General features: G+C 42.9%; 1 protein-coding gene across 4 annotated transcripts in view; it reads left to right on the forward strand.

Moving 5' to 3' along the window:
- The window catches only part of LOC139642099 (arf-GAP with Rho-GAP domain, ANK repeat and PH domain-containing protein 1), a 43,117-nt gene extending 33,744 nt beyond the window's left edge, over nt 1-9,373 (forward strand). For 3 of the 4 annotated variants that reach the window (XM_071516820.1, XM_071516819.1, XM_071516817.1), the window contains 5 exons: nt 687-746; nt 3,774-3,837; nt 4,971-5,132; nt 6,963-7,000; nt 7,563-9,373. In XM_071516820.1, the coding sequence (XP_071372921.1) occupies nt 687-746; nt 3,774-3,837; nt 4,971-5,132; nt 6,963-6,983 (307 nt within the window). In that variant the 3' untranslated portion in view covers nt 6,984-7,000; nt 7,563-9,373. The remainder of the gene's footprint in view (nt 1-686; nt 747-3,773; nt 3,838-4,970; nt 5,133-6,962; nt 7,001-7,562) is intronic. The other variant, XM_071516818.1, reaches the window with a different exon arrangement.
- Nucleotides 9,374-21,246: the final 11,873 nt, after the last annotated feature.

Raw genomic sequence — 21,246 nt, forward strand, 5'->3', positions numbered from 1 at the left:
CTATCAGTCTTATTTAACATTCATAGAAAGGTTGTGCCACACTGTGCCACACTGTTTTTAATCTCACCATAAAAAGATGATTTTGTTATGAGGGGATTTACACTACCTTAGCAAGCTAGGCCTCCTTTATGGTGAGGTCTCGCAGGAAGGATTTAATCCATCATTTCACTCAGTCACATACCTCTGAAGCGTTGAGCTGTGTGATGAATTTTGTTGCTAAATATATTGAATAAAAACATTGGCAAGTGGTGACTAGCTCAGGCATTCCTCAGCCTACTCTACTGCACACCAGTTATATGATCAAATTAATCAAGCATTGGTTAAATAATGCAAATAAATGCTGGACAAAATCCATTTAGCCGGAGAATACATGAATTTTAATGAACTTAATCAAATATTTTTGTTCGACTCTCATGTTCTTTACATTTGAACCAAATCCCTAGGTGCACCTGAGCTTTACTTCACACACTGCACACAGGTTGAGAACCACTCCTTTAAACTAGTGGAACCCACTGATCAATTCACGTTCTATTAAAAATAATTTGAAACAGTAATTTAGGGCTGAAAAAAAATAATCATCATGATCAGTGTGTCCACGAGGGGGCAGACTAAGCCAAATAATGAGCACTACTGCTGTTGTTGATACCATTTTGTTTTTCTGTCTTTCTCTCTCCCTCTGTCTCTAGTTGGGGACTGACAGTGGTGTATGAGAATAAGAAACAAGACAAGCCAGAGAGGCAGCAGTGGTGAGTATCTGTGCAGTGCTGTATGCACAGTGTATGGTCCATTTATATACAACAGCAGCGGTCTAATGCCAGCCCAGAGCAATCCTGTCCATGGTGTCTCCTCAACACAGCTTTCACACAAGCATTCATGGTTTGGTGGACCTTTTGATCCCAGTACATACGTTTTTACATTGGTGGCCCTGTTGGCAATCAAACCCCTAGCCTGGTACCGTGGTCTATTTATTGAGCTTCACAATTACCAGACAGAGACAGTATAGCCTTGTTTATCCAAACCTCTTTTAGAGGAGGCTGTCTGGAAGAATGAAATGTTTGGAGAAATAAAATGCAGACTCTGTCCAGGTCGGGCTGAATTTCTTGTCTTGTAATTAATGTTGGACATAAGTCAGTTTTTGGCTCACAAAAAGCTGTAGTCCTTGTGAAAAGTGTGTGTGTGTGTGTGTGTGTGTGTGAGTGTGTGCTAACTGTAGCATGCAAGATGTACTGAGGCCACACTAGCTACATTTATATGCGCACAATAATGCGACCATTATCAAAACTGTGCGTAAGGTAATAGTTAGACTAATGCATCTTATCATTAAGATTCCATGATTTGACAACTCCCCATAATAATCTAATTTACAGGAGTTCAAGTATCCAGAGAGAATTGTGGGAATCAGAGGTTTGTTTTTTTTTCCTAAAAAAAATAACAGGCAGACAGATTCCTGTCCCACCACTATCAGATTTTACCAAAACAATTACAGCCATGATTCTACACAGCTTTTTAGCTCTGTAGCATGCAGCCTTTAGTGCTTTAGTGGCTTTCCAGTGGATGTGAACGTGTTCAGATGTTCTGGAAAATCAACCAAAAAACCTTACGTTTTTCTGACACTGACAAAGCAACAGAAAGTGTTGACTCCTTCCGTCCGCCATTTTGGTCCAGCCCAGTACAGACTGCGCAGCTTGACCACAGTTCAAGAAATGCGACTAAGTCCTAACTGGTGTCAATTAATGTGAATAAAATCAGAGTACTCCACATATGGAACTGTGATTATCCTCTTAGTTGAAGTAAGCATAAATGGAATCAGAGTATGCTGTGTCCTGACTTTCTCGCATCACTGCCTTAATCACATTATCATCACATTTTTGATGTGCATGTAAACACTGTTGGAGAAAGCTAGCGAGTTCTCCGGAAAACGGGTCAGATCCCTGCATGAGTGTGTAGAGACGGAGGCATATGAAAGGTCAGCTCCACCCAGGAGGGAAACGCACATGAAGTACACCTGTAACGATGCCTTTATTCTAAACTGGGTCTGTTCACCTATACATCCTTCTGGGTGTGTGTGCATCAGTCTATACATGTAGTTGCATATGTATGCATCTGTGTGCATGCATTTTGAGGTCTGTGTGTTTGTATATGTGTGTGAGTGTGTGTGTGTGTGTATGTGTCTTCACGTTACAGTAGGCTCTTCACTGTCAACAGCAGCAGGCTCCGGAGCTGTTGTAATGGGAGTGCTGTTCTCGTCACGCTGTAGGCAGTAACATCTCTCCGTCACGCTCCATCATCACATGTCCCTCACAGCACAAAACACACCTGAGAGGAAGAGATGGAAAGAGGGGGGAGGGAGGGAAGAAGTAGAGAGAGAGTGGAGGAAAGATAAAGCGGAATGAAGGGGAGATGGAGGAAGGGAGAGAGGGAGAGGGAAGGTGTCATGCAGAGAGGGAGATATAAGTGAGGAATTTTGTATTTACGCAAAAGAAAACTTGGAGAGGGCAAGAGTGGATGGAGATGAGGTGAGAAAGAAAGTGGAAAAAGTATGTGTGTGTATGCAGTAGATGGGCCAGTGCCTGTGGGTCATCATTTGCTGATCTTCTCCCAGTCTTCCTTCCCCACCCGCACTTGATTATGTTAATTAGTTTTACCCTGTTGCTGCTACTGTCAGACCTACTACTAAACTCTCTACTGCTACTTTTAGCATATTGGCAGTCTCTGCAGTGTAGCTTAAGGGGATACTGATAAACCTTCTGAAATTATCCAACTTTTGTTCTGTGGCTTCCTAATGCCCTGGAAACCCATAATGATAATAATAAATTAACATTTGCTTATACTTCTGCACATTTTGGATATTGCTCCGGATGAGAGGCCCAGCTAATTGCCTAAAAAAATTAAATGGAATGTAAAAGATTACAGGTGTGTGTGTGTGTGCGCGCGTGCTAGAGTAGGGTGGCAGTCCTCTTGACATAATGATTCCTAACAAGCACTAATGAGCTCTGTTAACCCTGCTAATGATGCAACCCCTACAGTGAGCGGGAGGAACTCTCTGTACGCGATGTGTGTTAGCACGTGTGTTAACTCCCCTGATTGTAGCTACATTTACGCCTGTGTGTGTGCACCTATGTATGCACAGCATGCATTTGCCCATTTATGTGTGTGTGGGTGTGTGCGTGGGTGGATTGGTGTTTGAGTTTGTATACTGTTCTGTTCTAAAGGCTGTATGGGTGTGATTCATATATCAATGTTTTGTTTTTGTTGTGTCTCAGTGGAGAGCAGCACTTGAATAATTGTTTGGTCCAAGCCTGCGCTCATAATAATGACTGCATAAATAAAGGCTCCCTATTCAGCAACACGGCGCGGCTGATGACTCAGAGGGCTATCTGACGGCAAGCTGAGTGGCATAGAAATACACAGACGCACGCGCACAGACAGACATAACACAGACGCACGCACACCCCGCACACACACAGCGCAGCACACACACACGCAGACACATGCTGAGGGTCCTAATCAGTGTTTCTCTTTGTCGGGAGTTTAAATTAGGAATCACACTTGGTGTTTACGCTCTCAGCGCTACCACCAGGCGCTGTGAGAGAGAATATGTCAATTTCAGTTAATCTCTGCTGCTGCTGCTGCTCTCTCTCTCTCTTTTCTGGTTTGTTTCGCAGTTTTTGTTGTTTCTCCCAATGCCTTCCTGCCTCTCTCTCCCTTGCTGCTGCCCTCCCCACACTCTGATTGTCTCACACACTCCGTCACTTCATCCTCTCTCTTTGCAGGTGTCTCTGCTGTGACACTCAGTCAGAGATGAGGGAGTGGTTAGCTACTTTTCTCAGTATCCAGGTGAGATCACACACACACACTCCACTATTCTGACTCTCCTTAAAGGATAAGGCCGGTGTTTTTTAATGCATTGCTTACCGTCAACCAATCCTATGAAAATAACAAAATCAGCAATGATTTTGTTTTGCTAGCAAGTCTCGTCCATGTAGCCGGTGCCCAATGAAGCCATGTCCCAGCAGCCATAGAACTCCATTGTATTAAAAAAACAATTAAAAACACATCAAAGAGCCATGCCGTTGCTCTGGGCAGCATATTTCATCATCACGATGCACCAGGCCAGCTGACTTTTTCTGTAGCACCGAAAATAGTCCCCGGCGTGATGAAGAATTTGTTCCCATTTGAATTTGATTTGGTAATAACTACAATAGCTTGACTTTTCGTGGTAACAGTTAGCGATTTTTAAAATTGAAACTATGTCTTTGTGAGCCGTATTTAAAGGTTTTTAGCTTACAGTTGGAGCCAATGTCTTCCGGGTTGACGGCTAAAAACGATACGTGGGAAGTCAGAAAGTAACGGGAGTAGAGCAAACGCATTGTTGATTTTATTATTTTCATAGGATTTGTTGACGGTAAGCAATGCATTAAAAAACACCGGCCTTATCCTTTAACAGACATAATTGATCATTTGCAACTCCACTATTTGCAAGCATGAAAATTAATGAAGATTAATGATGATTATTGAATACTGACTTTGTTTTTTCCACTGCCCAATAATCCTTTAGGCCAGACTTTGATCAAGTAGTATTGGGATTGTTTTAACTAGCAGGGAGTGCCAGTGGGTGGTGTTTAAAGCAGCAGGGCAATTAAGATGGTGTCACGTAAGTTGTCAATCACAGAAAAGTATACAAAATTTGGTTTCCAATAGTTGTACCTGTGATTGTCTAAACTTGCTGGTACTCATTGTATTTTCATATTTGACAGGCTCCACCCATCTGGTCCTCTAAGCACGTTAAATCAAACACTGTTTAACCCAGGTCTGATACATGCTGTGTATAACAAGATGTGCCCATCAAACACTTTTGGGTGTTGGATTTGATTGAAAATCCATGTCACAGGCTTTTTAGTGCAACATACTGATATAGTATAAACCCACACTTTTATAAACTTTTGTTCTCTTTCTACTCTTCATTACAGTATGATGGTGATGTGTGGCCTGTAGATGGGGTGCAGCAGTCACGCGTAAGCCGTGTGTTGCCGTTGGATACTCGTCACGGTAACGTGTCATTGATACCGCTGCGCGGCAGTGAGAATGAGATGCGGAACAGCGTAGCAGCTTTCAGCCAAGACGCACTTTCTGTGAGTCGATCTACCAATCAGAGGGACTGATCTAGGTTAACTGTGCAGCTCGATCTAAAGCTGCTGGCTAATCAGAGACATTCATGCTGAACAGGCGGTCCAACCCCCAGCCTCACTCCCCCAGTAAAGAGCAGAACAAATTTCCACTCATCTTGTGGCAGTTGTGCAGTTTCTTTTAATAGTTTAGGTCAGGATTTGGGAATGGGGAAACTGATCTCTAATCAGAATTAAGAGTTTTAATTGTGACGCAAGATCAATAAAGGAGAACGTGGGCAATCAGGAATGTTTTACAATGCAAAGCTTCACTGCTGCCGACAGAACAGCGGGGGCGGGGTTGCACCTGGGCAGGATGAATGATCTCTGTCTCATGATTCACCTTTGATTTACTCATCACGACAGGATCTGGATTCTTAAACTATGGGTTGGGACCCAAAATGGGCTGTGGGCCCAAGACTTTCGCAAGACTAAAACACTGTGTTTTTGTGAGCCTGGGTTCCAGGACAAGAGACTTAGCTTACTCATTTGGGTCCTGCTCTGAAAATGTTTAAGAACTCAGACCATAATAGCATGTGAGAAGGAGTAGACAACAGCATCTTCATATCGCAGAAGGTTTGGACTTGGAACCAGCATTGGAACAAGAGTTATTCTGCCAAAGCATGCTTTGTCAAAAGAGAGAATAACACGTTTGAAGAGCTGCATACTAAAATTTGACCAACGTCCACCTTGAAAGCCCTCCTCCAATTCACTTGTCCCCTTAGGCTTGCTGGGGCGTATTTTGAGAAACTAAATCAGTGGGCTGACATTGGATCAGACCCATCCAACAACACCAATATCATCCTCTCCATCTGTTCTGTTCTGTAGTGTTTGTATAGAAAATAGATTGTCTGGACCCAGTCAAAATCATTCTGACCTCAGTGTCGGTGCTGCGGGACCAAATGTCCACGATGATGATGATGATGCAGTTGTCTTATCCTACTGGTTCTAGCCATCCCATACCTCTCCTCACTTTACTGCACATTATAGGAACATTGTAGTCCCCATTATTACTTTCCCAGGCAGTAACATGATTGCACATTTGCCACGTTGTTGCCTTCCAGATACTTTCTATTGATTCTTTTCTTTCAGTCTATTGACTCTATGAAATGTTTGACAGCAGGAGAGGAAGTGTGGTGGCTCTGAGATTGCCTTGGTGTTGGGATAGCAGCAGAAGCTGGGTTGATGGATGTGAGTGTGTGTGTGTGTGGGGGGCTTCTGCTTGGTGTATATGCTGTGTGTGAGCGTGTGTGTGTGAGTGAGAGAGAGATTGACTGCACATGGATATGTTCGATGTTCAACGTAACAACACTGACCTTGTGTGTGTTTGTGTGTGTATGTATGAATGAGACTGGCCGCCTGACTGACCGGTTCTTATGCAAGTTTGACGTGTGTGTGTGTGTGTGTGTGTGTGTGTGTGAGAGAGAGAGACAGACAGATAGACAGAGAGAGAAAGAGAATGACTGCTGCTGTTCTCAATGCAAATGCAGTGACAACGTTTGGCATGACTGTTGACTGTTAATATCACACTCGACAGGTTCACAGGATCACTCCAGTACACCTCTCTTTCTCTTTCACTCTCACACTCAAACACACTTCTTCTGTTACTTCCCTCGCAGTTTGCATGTCATTATCAGTCGGGCTGTTTATCTCTTTTCCCTCAATTTTTCTCTCTTGTCCATGGCTCATCACTCTGTGTATTCATCTCTCTCTCTATTTCTCTCTTTCTGCACTTCCCAGTTTCTCCATCTGTCCATCTCTCTGCCTGTGATAACCCCTCTATTGTTTATCTTTCAGCTCTTTAGAGATGTCCGATAATGAACTCTGAGCAGAAGGTAAGACACACAGATTAGTGGATGACACACACTAGATATACCATTTTATATCTAGTGTGCTTGATGTAAACATGTCAACCTTTTAATGATAACACGAATGCTTACGGATATGCGTAGTTTTGATGGGAATTAATTTCCTCATCAAGCAAAGGTGTTCAAACTGACATGTCAGACATGACCATTGTCTTTCAGTGTGCTGAGTGTGTATTTATCTGTTCTCTCCACCGCTCCTTATTGAGCCCACATCTTGTCAGCAGTCTCTTATCTGGCTGCTGTGACACAGAGATCCTCAGACAGGATGAAAACCTTAAAGCTTGACCTCTCAGGGGACTTTGAACTGCTGTGAGACTGACTTAAGGGTTAGGGATAAAGGCCATACATTAAAGTTTCATAGTTTCAGCATGATCATTAGAGTCAAGTGATTTATGCTACTTCTGATGTTAAAATGGGTTAAAAATACAAACTGTTCTACAAAAGTTGCTGAAAATGGGCTGAAGTTCAGCATGTGAACTTGAATTTTGATGTTGCATCCCTAACCTTCTGTATGTCTGTCCTTCACCAGGGGGGGATGGCCGGCCTCATCAGATGCCCTCTGAACATTCCAGTGACATCATCATTCTGCGACTGTAGGACCAGGACGACAGACAGACACTCAGAAAGCATAGACACTGACATGTGGAGTGTGACCTACACTGCCGTCTGCTCTTATGAATATTAACTGGACACAATACATAGACAACAGGATCGTATTTAAAATGGACCTACACTGGGTTGCTTTGACCTGCATCACTTTTAAGAACAAACAAATTAAATCTGATCCTTACTTGATGTGATGCACAATGGCTGGGAGCTGTGGCATTAAAGGACGGAATGGTAGAGACCAGTTTCACGGACCACAGTCGCCCCTCAAGATGTCCTAAATCGTCCCCAACTCAATGTGCACCAAGTCTGGTCCCCACCCTTAAACAGTCCACTGTTTCCTTTGGTCAATGGCATATGACATCACCACTGTATTGCATGATGGGACAGAAGCATGAAAGACATGCTGAGAGAAACCTCTACTGTATTTTTCCAGAGAAGATGTAGTCAGGTTATCAAGGCACTAGCTTAGTGTGCATAGCAACTGCCCTTTCTAAGTTTCAAGGCTACACATTTTTTATTGTTTTTATAGAAAATAGAAACATTTATTTACATACAGTTGTAGCTGATTCAGATTGACAATTTTTTGACATGCCTGTAGCGCTCTTTCTGCACTGTTGCTCCAAGAAGATTTGTTGGGATAATCCTGCAGCTCAGAATTTTGATAGCTGCCATGCAAAGCTCAAGTCATAGAAGGTTGTAACCTGATTTTGTCCAGAAACCGTTCTACTGGGACCAAGACGGGGACCGAGAAAAAGACTGAGGTAGTGACAGATATTAGATTGGTGTCTATTGCTCTGTAGGCCCTTTAATTTGCCTTCATGCTCCGTACAGTGCATAGACCATAGTCAGGTGGTCAGAATCGCATGTGTGCATGTTTGCATACGTGTCTGTGTGTGTGTGTGTGTGTGTGTGTGTGGGCGAACAGGTGTATGTGTGTGTCTTTTGAGGAGTGGAGGAGAAAGGGGGTGTCCTGAAAAGTGGATATTTGGTTTGAGAAAAGAAGAGTTAGTCACAGACCAGGGCAAAATGGATGTTGAAAATATTTTTGGAATATTTGACAAAATAAGAGAAGCACTTGATTTATTGTTGTCTCTTATGATGTGCCCAGTTTTCAGGATGTTTCTGTGTCAAAATAAATCAAGTGCACCTCAAGTAGTTCACATTTGAAACCATATTCAGTTATTCAAAACCATATTCTGCCATTTTTGCCCTGGCCTGATCAATAACCGTCCAAGGCTATAGACTGACAATCTGTCCCACTGTTCCCTGTTACAGCTCAGTCTCCCCTGTCATTACACATTCCTCAATGTTGTCTCCTGTCTGTAGGTCATTTGCTAAAGCCTGTGATACACACGTAATATTTTGAGGCAATATACATGGGCGGTTTTGCTAATCATTATAACTAGTGGTATTTAAAGAGTTTCAAATTGTGGATGACTCACTTTGGAGTAACCCAATGTCTCTTTTGTTCCTCATGTATAACCCACGTTTATTTTGTCCCAACAAAATGGTATAATCCCAACAATGACACCAATGTAGTTTCCTTATAACCCATTTTGTTTGTTAATTAGAACTCAAAGCGGGGCTCAACAGTCGCATTAAAAAAAATTGTGAGCACAGGAAACCAATTTAGCAGCATAATCTGTGAATATAATTAAGAATTCTTGTTTTTATTTTAAATCTGAATTTAAACATGTTTTGTCAAAAGCAGAACCCCGATCCAAAGTATTTTCCACATTAACTCTGTACCTGTCAACAACTGCCATGCCATCTGCACTGAATATTGTCCATCTTCACTAACTTGTAGTGTTGCCTGTGTGCCACCCAGGTTTTCCGCTGTTGTAAAGTATACTTATTTATTTGGACAGCAGAGGGCGTTAGGTGCTGGGATCGGGATGTGGAACGCGTCTGCTCCACCTCCACTGGGGTGACGACATTATGTTCAGCTCAATGTTAGCCATAGTGTTTAAACACCGTTACACGTGTTTGAAAGTGTGTGTATGTGTGTGTGTGTGTCTAGCTGCCCTCCAGCCGAGACCTCAGCAGGAGTCGAGAAAAGACTCCGCTCTGTGTAGTAATGTAATTATATTTTCTCTCTCTCTCGCTTATGTTTCTCTTCGTTTTACTGATCTGTGCCTCTCTGAAACTCTAATAAACACATTCAGCCAGTTCTCTGAGTGCATTTGTATGTGTGTTGTGCTGTGTGTCACTGACCATGCGTATAACTATGGAGCATAATTCCTTTAACTCTCACAAACTTTATGTGTGTGTGTTTTCCAAAAGGTTGATGTCCTGCAGTGCTGCATTGCCCTCATGGTAACCCACTTATTTTTCAGACTTCATTCCTTCTTTACTTCTAAGAAACTAATGTACAAACGCACACAAGCAAGCTACCCTGCAGGGTAGCTGTGAAAAGATTAGTTGTGCTACATACACACACAAACACACGTCACATATACATAGTGTATGTATATAACACACACACGTACATACATAAATGTGGGCAGAAACTTTTTCTTGGCCTGCGGATTTCATGACAATGTCATGCAACAACCATAAAATGGAAGCCTACAGATGTGCTTCGAGGAAAAATGTCAGGTCTGTGTGTGTGTGGGTGTATGTGTGTGAGTGGGTGGGTGGGGTACAGTGATCATAGGGAGTGCCCCGAGGAGGCGTCCTGTATGTGTGTGTGTGTGTGTGTGTGAGTGAGTCACAGTGGTCCACCAGCTCTCAGTTCATTCTTCTAAGCAGAGCTGACACATCAGGGTCACTCTGAACCTCGAGATACACACCGGAGAGACCCGCAAGGGACGCACACATAGGAGACCTTCACTCTCACACACACACACACACACACACACACACACACACACACACAGGGACAGGAGACCCACCAGGGAACACACATCCGCACAAGGCCATGCTTAAATACACACGAGGCACAGTGGCCTTTACCATATAGGTCATAGCAGCGGTTGTGTAAGGCAGAGGGATGAAGGCAGATGAAACAGAGCAAGAACGGAGGAGAGAGATAAGATGTGTAGTGAAGTTTTTCAGATGTAACTTCATGCTTTGACAGGTCGGACCAGTTCGTTCAGTTCATATGCATCACACTTCTTGTTTGTCTTGTTCCCAGCCAAAACAATTACGACCTCAGCGCTCGGCTCAGACTCCCAAATCTGCTTTGTTGTCAAGGAAACTAATCAAACGAGCACTGATTACATCAAAGGTTATTGAGCTTCATCTTGCAGCATTTTCACAATAACATGCATTACTGTCTGAGGCCTTCTGCTTCTGTATCCTCTGAAATGTTATATTTCAGACCAGTACAGCAGTAGTGACAAGTAGAGTCAGCAGGTTTACACATTTTCCTCGGAGAACGTGCCTTTTCTTTTTTTGGTCTTTGTTATCTCAGTGCTACAGTAGCACACACTGATATAAGTACAGTAGCTGTCATAGAAACGGGAGGAGACGCTCTTAAGGGACAAGGGGAAGCACATGAATCTCCTGCCAAGCTTATTTTTTTGGTCTCTACTTGATCATCACATAACTTGTCATTTAGATTAAGATGATGAGATATGGCAGATTATATAAAAAGTTAGAGCTTCTTCACCCTCTACTCAACAGTTCAGATTTTGGTGCCCCACGCAGAAGTGACCCCCTAGTTCACTAAAAGGTATAATCTTCTCTAAGAGCAGTAATTTAGCAAAATATTTATAGTTATGATTGACATGTTTTTTCCTGATTATATGTTGCTCACTAACTGCAGTGTACAACATGTTATTAAACCCTGCTGTTATCAACCTGCTGTTATTTTTCTGCCTGAATGGTGACTAATGTCTTGTAATGACATGTCAGAGAGCCGCCTATCAGGGGGATTGAGGTGAATAGTCTCTACAGGTGAATTATAGGGTTCTGAGATGAAAAAGGAAAGAAAGAAAGAAAAAAGTTGGGAACCACTTTCATATATCTCCATCGCTGTCAGTACCTAGATTGCTTCTTTAATGGAGGTGAACCACATGTCATATCTTAAGAGGATGATCCTTGTGTCAAGTGGAGGGAGCAGGGAGCAAATGAGCTGGGATAAAAGAAGAGAGGAAGAAGGAAGAGATGAGAGAGATGAAAGGGTTTGAGCCCAAGAGAGACTTTGTAGCCGACCAGCAATATGCAGATGCAGAAATTAGCTAAATAATGTTTACATAAGGCTAACATTAACATTCATTAAGTAGATTATTTTAAATTCCTTCAGCTCAGCAGCCAAATGAAAACATATTGATTTTAACATGCTATGTTTACCCACCAGATGCCGGCCTGCAGCCATGAACTGCATTTGATCAGAAAAACATTTGAAACCAGCAAAATGGAGAATATTAGTGTTGACTATGTCATCCTAGAGTCAGATAATTTTCCTCCAGTTGTATTCTATTCTGCTCACAGTTTGACCTTTATGACTAAATATCTTGCAAATGCAAACAGCAGCATTTGGTTTCCAGTCCAAACCAACCCCCTCATTACTGACTGACTACATAAAATGGCTTCCCGGCTTTTATTAGGACTACGGATAGGAGATAGAAGGAAGATGTGGGGGAAAGTGATTTCAGTAAGAGAGAGACTGCATTCAGATTGTGTATAAATCAGTTTGTTTTACTATTAATTCATATACAACGTCTAATAGTGTCAGTGTCCAAATCTCCAGCCAAATGTTCAGGAATTAAGTTAAGAATTAAAACAGTCTGGTTTTCCTCCTTTACACACTTGACATTCCTAATATATTTTACATAGTTCGGCTTGCATGGTTCATGTTCATGAAAAGCTTTCTACTCATGGAAGACTACTTCCTTTTCTTCGAACCCCTGCATACTCCACACACACCCATCCTGCACTCTGACCCCTCTGGTGAAATGCGTACATGTATGTGTGTCTCAGAGGGCTACGAAAAGAAACAAATTTCTTATCACATAATTGCTTAATTACCTAATGCTCCAAGTTTCTTTGAAAATGTACATCACCATCGAAAGACTTTTGCTAGAGGTTGAGGGAAGTAGAAGGAACAAGGACTTGAAGGAGTTTAGACTTAAATGTGCACTGAATGTACAAAATATTAGGCACAAACTTTTCATGAAGTACACTGATGAGGTGAATCCAGGTAAAAGCCATTATCCCTTATTGATTTCCCTTCAATCTCAATCACAAAGGAGGAGATGGAGATAAAGAGAAGCAGACGAGCTGGAGAAGGATTTTGAAGCTTTGAGACAGCTGAGATGTGGATCGCCAAAAAGGGACTACTGAAAAACAAAACTACTAAAAGGGATATTTTGTACATTCAGGGTGTGCAGCTCAATTAATTCCTGGCTTGGACACCAAAAAAAGTGGATTGGAGAAGTGAATCCCGCCCTATACCCTTGACTGTTGACTTGACTTTGCAGCTCCCAGGTGTAATCCTCGACATCCCGACATCCTGCAGGCTGTGGCTGCAAATGAACATGGGTTTTGGTTGAACTTGATTCTGCGAGGAGAAGAGGTTCGGAGTCTGTAGTGTTGTATGGAGCATCGCTCAGCGGGACACAATTCAGAACAGTTTCCTTTTATAAATTTCATTAACACCTTGTCTTCAGCCACCTCCAGCTGATTGGAACACACACACACACACACACACACACACAAGCAAACTCTGGCACACAACCTCACACATATACACAAAATGTCTCTCTCTCCCACTCTCTTTCTCTCTCTCACACACACACAAACGGACTTCACACACACACACACACACTGCCAGAGTCCTGAAGCACTTCTTCGGTTCTGCAAAACTCGTCGTGCTTCGCTGCGTCTGATTGCCGCCCTCCAGCCCCTCCCTCCAAGTTTATCACCAATTACTGGTCCTTGGAAAAAAAAACGACCCTTCTCCCAGTCCCCATGGCAACCGTTCTCCTCTCCTCTTTTCTGCACAATCAATCAGACAACGACTGTCTGGCTGTCCTGCCCCAGCCTGGCTAAAGGGTAGAGGTGCAGGAACTAAATATCACTTTCAGGGGTTTTGGGAAGAGGCTATTTTTGGTTGTTTTCACCCGCGCTGTCTTGGTCTGTCGTCTCTCTTTTCTTTCTCTCCACTTGTCCCTTAGTCACCTCTAAGTGAGAAAACACATTTTTGAGTGCATGCAACAAAAACAAACACAACAAATAAAATGAAAAAAGTACTTTGACTTAGAAAATCTATCCCTCTCTGTTCTAATGATACATAAATATTCAGCAATACTTGTCTGGGCTCTTAAACTATAATAAGCAATTTCAGCTTATTCTGCTCTTGCACTTAACAAGCAGTTCTGGATAACAGTGATAGCTAAAAGCCCAAAATGTAAATGTCTGTCCCTCTCTCTCTCTGTGTTTCCCTCAGCCTCTGTCTGCCTCTCCTCTCTTTTCTCCCTCTCCCTCTGTCTGTTTGTATCTCTCTTTTCCTTCTTTCTCTCTCTCTTTCTCCCTATCATTCAATCTGCCTGTTTCTCACCAGTGCCAGACAGAGAGAAATTGGAGAACATTTTATGTCTGACACCCGGCTTATCTCTCGGACACAATCACCGCTGAAGGGACCGGGGAGGTGGTGGTGGGGACGGAGGAGAGCTGGAGGAAGAGAGAGGTGGAAGAGGAGAGGATGGAGGAGAAGAAACTACAGGGAGGAAAGAGAGGGGGAGGATGACAAGGAGTGTGGAGTGAGAAAATGAATGTGAGAGGGTAGAGGAGAAAGAAGAGGAGAAGGATGAGGGAAGATGGAGGAGGAGATTTGTAAGGAAAGGAGAGAGAGGAGTAGAAGGAGAAAAGGTAGAAGAAGGCATGAAGAAGGAGGGGAAGAGGAAGAGAAGTAGAACAGTAACAAGGGGGAGGAAGAGGAACTGGTGAAGATGCTGGAGAAGGGGAAAGTGGAAATTGAGATGGAGTGGATGGAGGAGTAAGAGGTCATGAATGGGGGAGTGGAAGGAGGAGGGAAGAGGGATAAAGGAGGAAGAGGAGAAGAGAAGGTAGCGATGGAAAAAGAAGAAGATGAGGAGCGTGAGCGAGGGGGGAGAGAAAGTGAAACTACCAAACATAATGTATTAAGATTCTGATTCTGTTATTTTTTTTACTGATTCATTTCATAATCATCATTGTTAGTTTTTTAAAATGTTGCAATGGCAATGCATGTCAAATGCCATAACTCCCTTAAAGCCCTTTGAGCTGAAATTGATAAAGGAGGAAAAGGAGCAGAGGAAGAAGAAGGAGGAGGGAGTCGAGGATGGAGGGAGAAGGAGGAAGAGGGCTGGGAGACAAGTACTAATAGTAGATTAGTCATTCTAAAGATGCTGTGGGCTAGTCTGTCACTAGTCGCTGTCTGGTGTGTGTGCGTGTGTGTGTGTGTGTGTGTGTGTGTGTGTGAGAATTTCTGAGTGAGGATGAAACGGGATGTGCACAAGCTGACGGAGTGAGGAATATTCCCCTTAATCACTGTACAGTTTAATTAAACCTGATTGACGTGATGAGCACACACACACACACACACACACAGAGCGCTGCAGGGCAGATGATGTCATCGCGCTATATTGTATATGTGAGGCAGTCTTAGCAGTAGAGGCGTAATCTGTCTACTGGCGCACATGCCCTTCTCTCCTGGCATAGTGGCATACATAAAATGAATCTCTTCCAACATTTTGACAGCATTTTCATCTCTTTTCCTCTCTCTTTCTCCTCTCTCTCTCTCTCTCTCTCTCTCTCTGTCTCTAAGGCACACAGAGAATGTATTGCTGTGTTGTATAGGTGCTTGCATGTGTTTGACCCTGACCCTGCCACTACAGGCTTGCGACCCAATGCTTGCATAATGCCTGGGATCATAATTTGCTTTTTGCGTGCTGTATAACTAGAGCCTTAGATAACAATGATAAATGGTTGTTTGTGTGCCTTCTAATGGGCCTGCGTGTGCGTTCAAGTGTGTTCTTTGGGAGAGTTTTGCTATCCATGTACATGTATTGTCTGAGATAAAAAATGTACAATGTGTGTGTCCATTTCTTTTTATAGCAAAGAATAGTAATGGCTTATACCTGTATGTCTGCACATCGACACAGGTCTGCCTAGGGCTGCACACGGGTTTTTCGGTATCTGTAGGTCACAAATTCAATTTGTATTCACACCCTGCAGCTTCCACAAAAACCATATCTAAGAGGCAACACATAGACATGAGTGGTTGTCAGTGGCTGTCTGTCAAACAGGGGGAATATGCGTTCTGCACAAGTGAATACAGAAGTTATGAAGCACATTCCTGCATAGTCTGGTTTCGAAATAAACAAAAGGGCTCACACAGTGTAAATCAAGCCTTCGCCTTATCTGTGTGTACAGTATCTCTCTTTATGTGCACGTTCGTGCACGCCTGTGTGTGCACACTGGCTGTGTGGACTGTATTATTATGGCCAGTGATAATATTGTAACGATGGTTGAGCCACAGTGCTGGAACCTAAGAAGTGAAGATAGACACGGCACAGACAAGCGAGGCCTTCGTGCATCATGTGTCTGCTGTTAGGATCGAGCCCTCTGAGCACAAAGCAGCATGGGTGCTGTTCAGGGAGAGGGAGAGAAAATAGAGAGACTGTGCAGATGATGTAGCCACAGGGCCTTCTCCTGTAGTGCAGGCTGTGTGTGTGTGTGTGTGTGTGTGTGCCTGGGTTATGCTCTCTGACAGTTATATAAGCTGTGTGGGGAAATGGCTAAACTCAGCACACAGTAAAAGGGGGAAAAAAACGCTATCATAGATACAATCTGCTTTTAGCAGGGGTTGGGAATAACAGAGTTTGTAGCCTAAATAACAGACACACACGTACACACACACTTTGCAGTAATCCCACAGTCTATTCCCCTTATGATTTTCCAAACTTCACTGACAGGTTTTTTCTAATGTGCACAGAACTTTCGACATTGTAGTGTAATCCTCTTTTCTCTCCTCGTTTCTCTCTCTTCTGCAGACTCTCTCTCCCAAATTCATTATTCACTCCACTGTGTGTGTCGTTGAGCGGGTGTGTGTGCGCGCTTGTGCTAAGCCGTGGAAAAATATCAGCTATTTCTAACAAATGCCACCATCTGTGTGTGAGTCTGATGCCTGAGTGTTTGTGTTGTGTGCTTACGCATGTCGCTTTGTGCCTGAAGGATAATCCCCACTTTTATTATTTGATATTGATCATGAGAAAAGTTGGAGAACCAAGAGGAGTTAGAATGCTGGAATGGTTTGGTTCTCTGCTAATTGGCATGTAAACAAAACAAATAATCAAAAGTTAGCCACCACTGATGCTAAATGATAGGGACAACGACAACATGTTATTATTTTTGTGTTTTAAACTTAAATCATCTTAACACACGTTACAAGTTAACACTAGAAACATGTCAAAATGTGCCATCAACTGACGGCTGCTCTGGAAAAAAGAGGTAAATATAGTTAGAACTAGGGCTGAGTGACATGATTGAAATCAATATCACAATAATCATAAAGATTTTTTTCACTATCGATATATATCACATGTTAAATAATCAAATTAATGCTCATCCCATTGAACCAAATGGTAACATTAGGGTGAGATGTCAAACAAATAATATTCCTACCATATCTTATTTTGTCAGAGACAATTACCTTGTTATCATCAATTCAGACGGCAGAATTGTGCATCAAGATATCCCAAAAATCACCATTTCATTATGATATGACTCCATTGAAAGATGCTAAATGATAATATTGAATTATCGCCCAGCCCTAGTTAGAGCTGCTATTTCTTTTTGTGATTTTGACAATCCAACAACACTGGTTTATACAGAAAGTGTGTCCACAAAAAGTCCTGGCAGGACAGTGCTGCACATTTTTTAAAAGCTGAGATATTTAAATTCTAACATTCAAAGCAGCTTGGGCTTTCTTGTGTGAATGTAAGTACTTTTGTTCTACACTAAACAAACATGTGGGCACTATACCCCCCATGTTTGCATGTTTTAAGTTGACCCCGTGACATTCATTTGCGTTAGCAGAGAACCAAACCCTGCTTTCCACTGTCACCAGGTTGTTAGAATATTGTTGTGCCAAACAACCATCAAAAACATTACATGGAAAAAAATAATTAACCTTTAAACACAGCTGTCAGTACGCAATGACAAAAGCAACATTCAGGCACTTTGTGTGTGTGTGTGTGTGTGTGTGTGTTTATGTGTGTGTGAATGAGAGAGAGAGAGAGAGAGAGAGAGAGAGAGTGAGAGAAAGAGAGAGTGTGTACATGTCAGGCGCTCTTTCTGAAGTGTATTAATGGAGAGATAAGCACAACTGTCTCATATGATTCCCTTTAATTCCTGCTCCGCAGTCAGCCAGCAGCCATCTGGCTCCCCCTGACACACACACACACACACACACACACACACACACACACAAAAACACAGTCCCTCTCTTTCTCTGGCTTACAAATATGAACACACACACACACACACACACACCCCACTCATTGGGAATGACAATCCGAGGGCATGCAGTCAGAAAGAGGATATTATGACAGGCCAAAGCGACTAAACAACTCCCAACTGAGGGAGCAGTCAGACAAAATCATTGAGTTCATACACACTTCCTCCTTTCTTTCTCTCTCTCTCTCTCTCTCTCTCTCTCTCTCTCTCACACACACACACACACACACACACACATACACACACATCACAGACAAAGGGAAGCACCCAGTCATTTTATTTTTCTGCCTCCTATGCATTTGTGAAATCATCCAGTGGCATTTGAATGGATCTCATAGGCTGTAGGCCCACTAAACTTACTCAGCCCATAAATAATGTAAAGTTATAATTAAAGAAAGAAAAAAACAAGACTAGGTGTCCGTAGTGATGGCTGGGCCGTTGCGACCACACTTCCAGGAATGCACACTTCAATATGTTAAACTGGCAATATGTTAAACCCCAGAGCGATGTATGGTGCTGTGCCTACGGCTCAGCCCAAGCTGTTGAGAGACAGAAGAAATATACAAGAGAATAAAAGGAGGAACCCTTGTGCTGTGAACGCCTACGACAAAAAACTGTGGCAACAATAGGCTCAGTGCATGACTTTACTGTGCTCAGCTGTCTTTGTGCTAACACAGGACTCAAACAGTTCAGGTTTTGTTGAATAATGTTGGCAGTTTACCATGACATAACATCAAAAAAAAAAAAAGCTTCCGGCTGAATTTCAACAAAGTGTGGCTCATGGATAAATTCTTCTTGCATCAGCTTACATGGCCCAGGGTTTCCCCCTAACACCAGTCAGCCAGTCAGTCAACAGTTTACATTTTAGGGACACAGCAGACTCTCTAATCCAGAGTGACTAATCGCCCTAAGCAGGTAGGAGCTTCAGTGTCTTGTTCAGACACGTCGGATGGCTGGATTGAACCTGTGACCTTTCTGTCATAATGTTATAATCACAGTGACTCTAAATGCTATAGGCCTGCCTCCCATCCAGATGATCAGTTTGCATATGATCATGATTTCAACTACATTAATGACTGGAAACATTGCGTAGCATATAGGATGTTGGATTAAATTTAGATGAAATGTGTGGATCTATCTCATTAATGTAATTCTGTGAAGGCTAATATGCAGACTAAATATTCCGAAAAAAATAAATAAATAAATAAACTGTAGTCCCAGTGACCTGCTGTGTGCTTTCATTTAGCGCAGTCTAGATGTTCTGAGGCTTCATTTGCGTTGAAACCTTTTAAGTCCTTCCTGGTAGCCTGGTACGATCAAAAGCAGCTGGGCTGCATGGGAAATAATGAAATACACACACGGAAAGCAGCTCACAGGAGCTGTATAATGTGGCACCGATGTATGATTGTCGGACAGTTATATAAGTTAGCATGCTGCCTAGCCTCACTTCTCGCAGTGTGTTAGTATTCTGGTATAATGTCATTAACTAGATGTTTTCCAGCGTAGGTTCTGGGAGTGCAGAATTAGGAGCACATGGACGGTAATGTCAGCACAGCTAAAGATCATACACAAATATGCAGAAACATGCGCACACACAGTACATATAGTTAACATACATAAGAATACGTGTAAAAAAAAAAAACACTGGACATACTTAAATACAGAATGCTTGGGTCCCTGGAGTTCAATAACTTAACGTCATTATGGATGGTGATGAAATAGCCTTTAACCCAAGACATAATGGAGCCAATTTATCCCTCGACTATCTGGGCTGTTTTACACAGGCACAGTCTCAAGAAGACTGTCTGTGCTTTTAGCCCTGGGCTAGCTAGATCTGCACTGGAGCAAGGTAACCCGACTTTGGAGGTTGAATAGTTTGAGAAGTGGCTTAATTAGTTTTGGGAAAACTCAGCCCAGGGCCGAGGATAACCCCGGACTACGACTTGCTGCGTTAAAACCACTAATGATCAAATGAGGATGGCAGTGCCCATAGGGTTTCAAGATGCTGCGGTGGTTTGATAGCAGTAACAAGAAGCTTATGGGTGGTAGGGAAGGCAGGATGGAGGAATGGAGAGAGGAAGGACAGAAGGGAGGGAGAGAGGGAGGGAGGAAGGGAGGGAGAGAGGAGGAAACAGGGATAGTGGGTTGGAGGGAGGGAAGGAAAGAGATGGAGGGGAAGGAAGGACAGAGGGAAACGGGAAGACAGAGAGAGGAAGGGATTAAGATAAGGAGAGATAGATAGGAGGAGTGAGAAATGTCTGAAAAGCATGTAAGCTCACCAGGAGCTGATTTTCTTTGGTAGCAGCTGATTTATTCTCACAACTTCTCCTCCTCTCTCCACATGTCCTCTCAATCTGTTTCTTTCCCGGACCGCAGGAACCGCTGCTTGTTGCTCCTTGACACCTTGAGAGAGAGAAACAGAGAGAGAGAGAGAGAGAGAGAAGAGGCAGGCTTGTGCTGTTTGGACAGGGTGAGCTAGCTTGCTGGTTAGGTTTGTTTTTGTGCCTAATCAAGCACAAACACTGTCAAGGAGAAAGGGAGGGACCCGGGGATTGTGGTGTGTGCGGTGATGGCGGTGTGTGAGGGTGATGCAAGAGACAAATACACACAGAAAAACATACACACATTTGCCAAAGCATGCCACAGTCAGACCCAAGTGCCGTGATGTGAACCAGCTCCCACTGACTCAGTTAGAGAGCAGCCAAAAATCTTCCAACGTGAAGGACAGGTAAGAGCAGGCTGCATTTTGTGTCTTTTTTTGACAACAATTTTGGTGAAAAATAGTTTTTAATTACCCATATTCCTTTGGTCCTTATACCCCAATATGTTATTTATATTCATTTTGTCGCTTGCCTCCTAAGGCACTGTAGCCCGTTTGTGCCGTCTCAAAATGTTGGCTGTGTATCACAATCTTTTGGATGGCAGTCCTACTGATTACTGACATTATGGGTCAACAGAGAGCTATTTACCAATCAGACCACGGGCACAGAAAGGCTCATGAATAATTAAGCACCTGTTCAGCCGGCACTCTCAGATTCCAGGAAGTAATAACGATTTGGTAGATCTGACTGCGACTGTGAGTGTCAGAAAACACGCCAGGTTGAGGATACAAGGTCTCCTCAAGTTGTGATGTAATCAACTCAAGGGCCTGATATGGG

Source organism: Centroberyx affinis, unplaced genomic scaffold, assembly GCF_046629955.1.
Source record: "Centroberyx affinis isolate AG114_WGS23_722 - 3 ecotype Tasmania unplaced genomic scaffold, CSIRO-AGI_Caff_v1 ptg000432l_1, whole genome shotgun sequence".
In the NCBI taxonomy this organism is placed as follows: Eukaryota; Metazoa; Chordata; class Actinopteri; order Beryciformes; family Berycidae; genus Centroberyx; species Centroberyx affinis.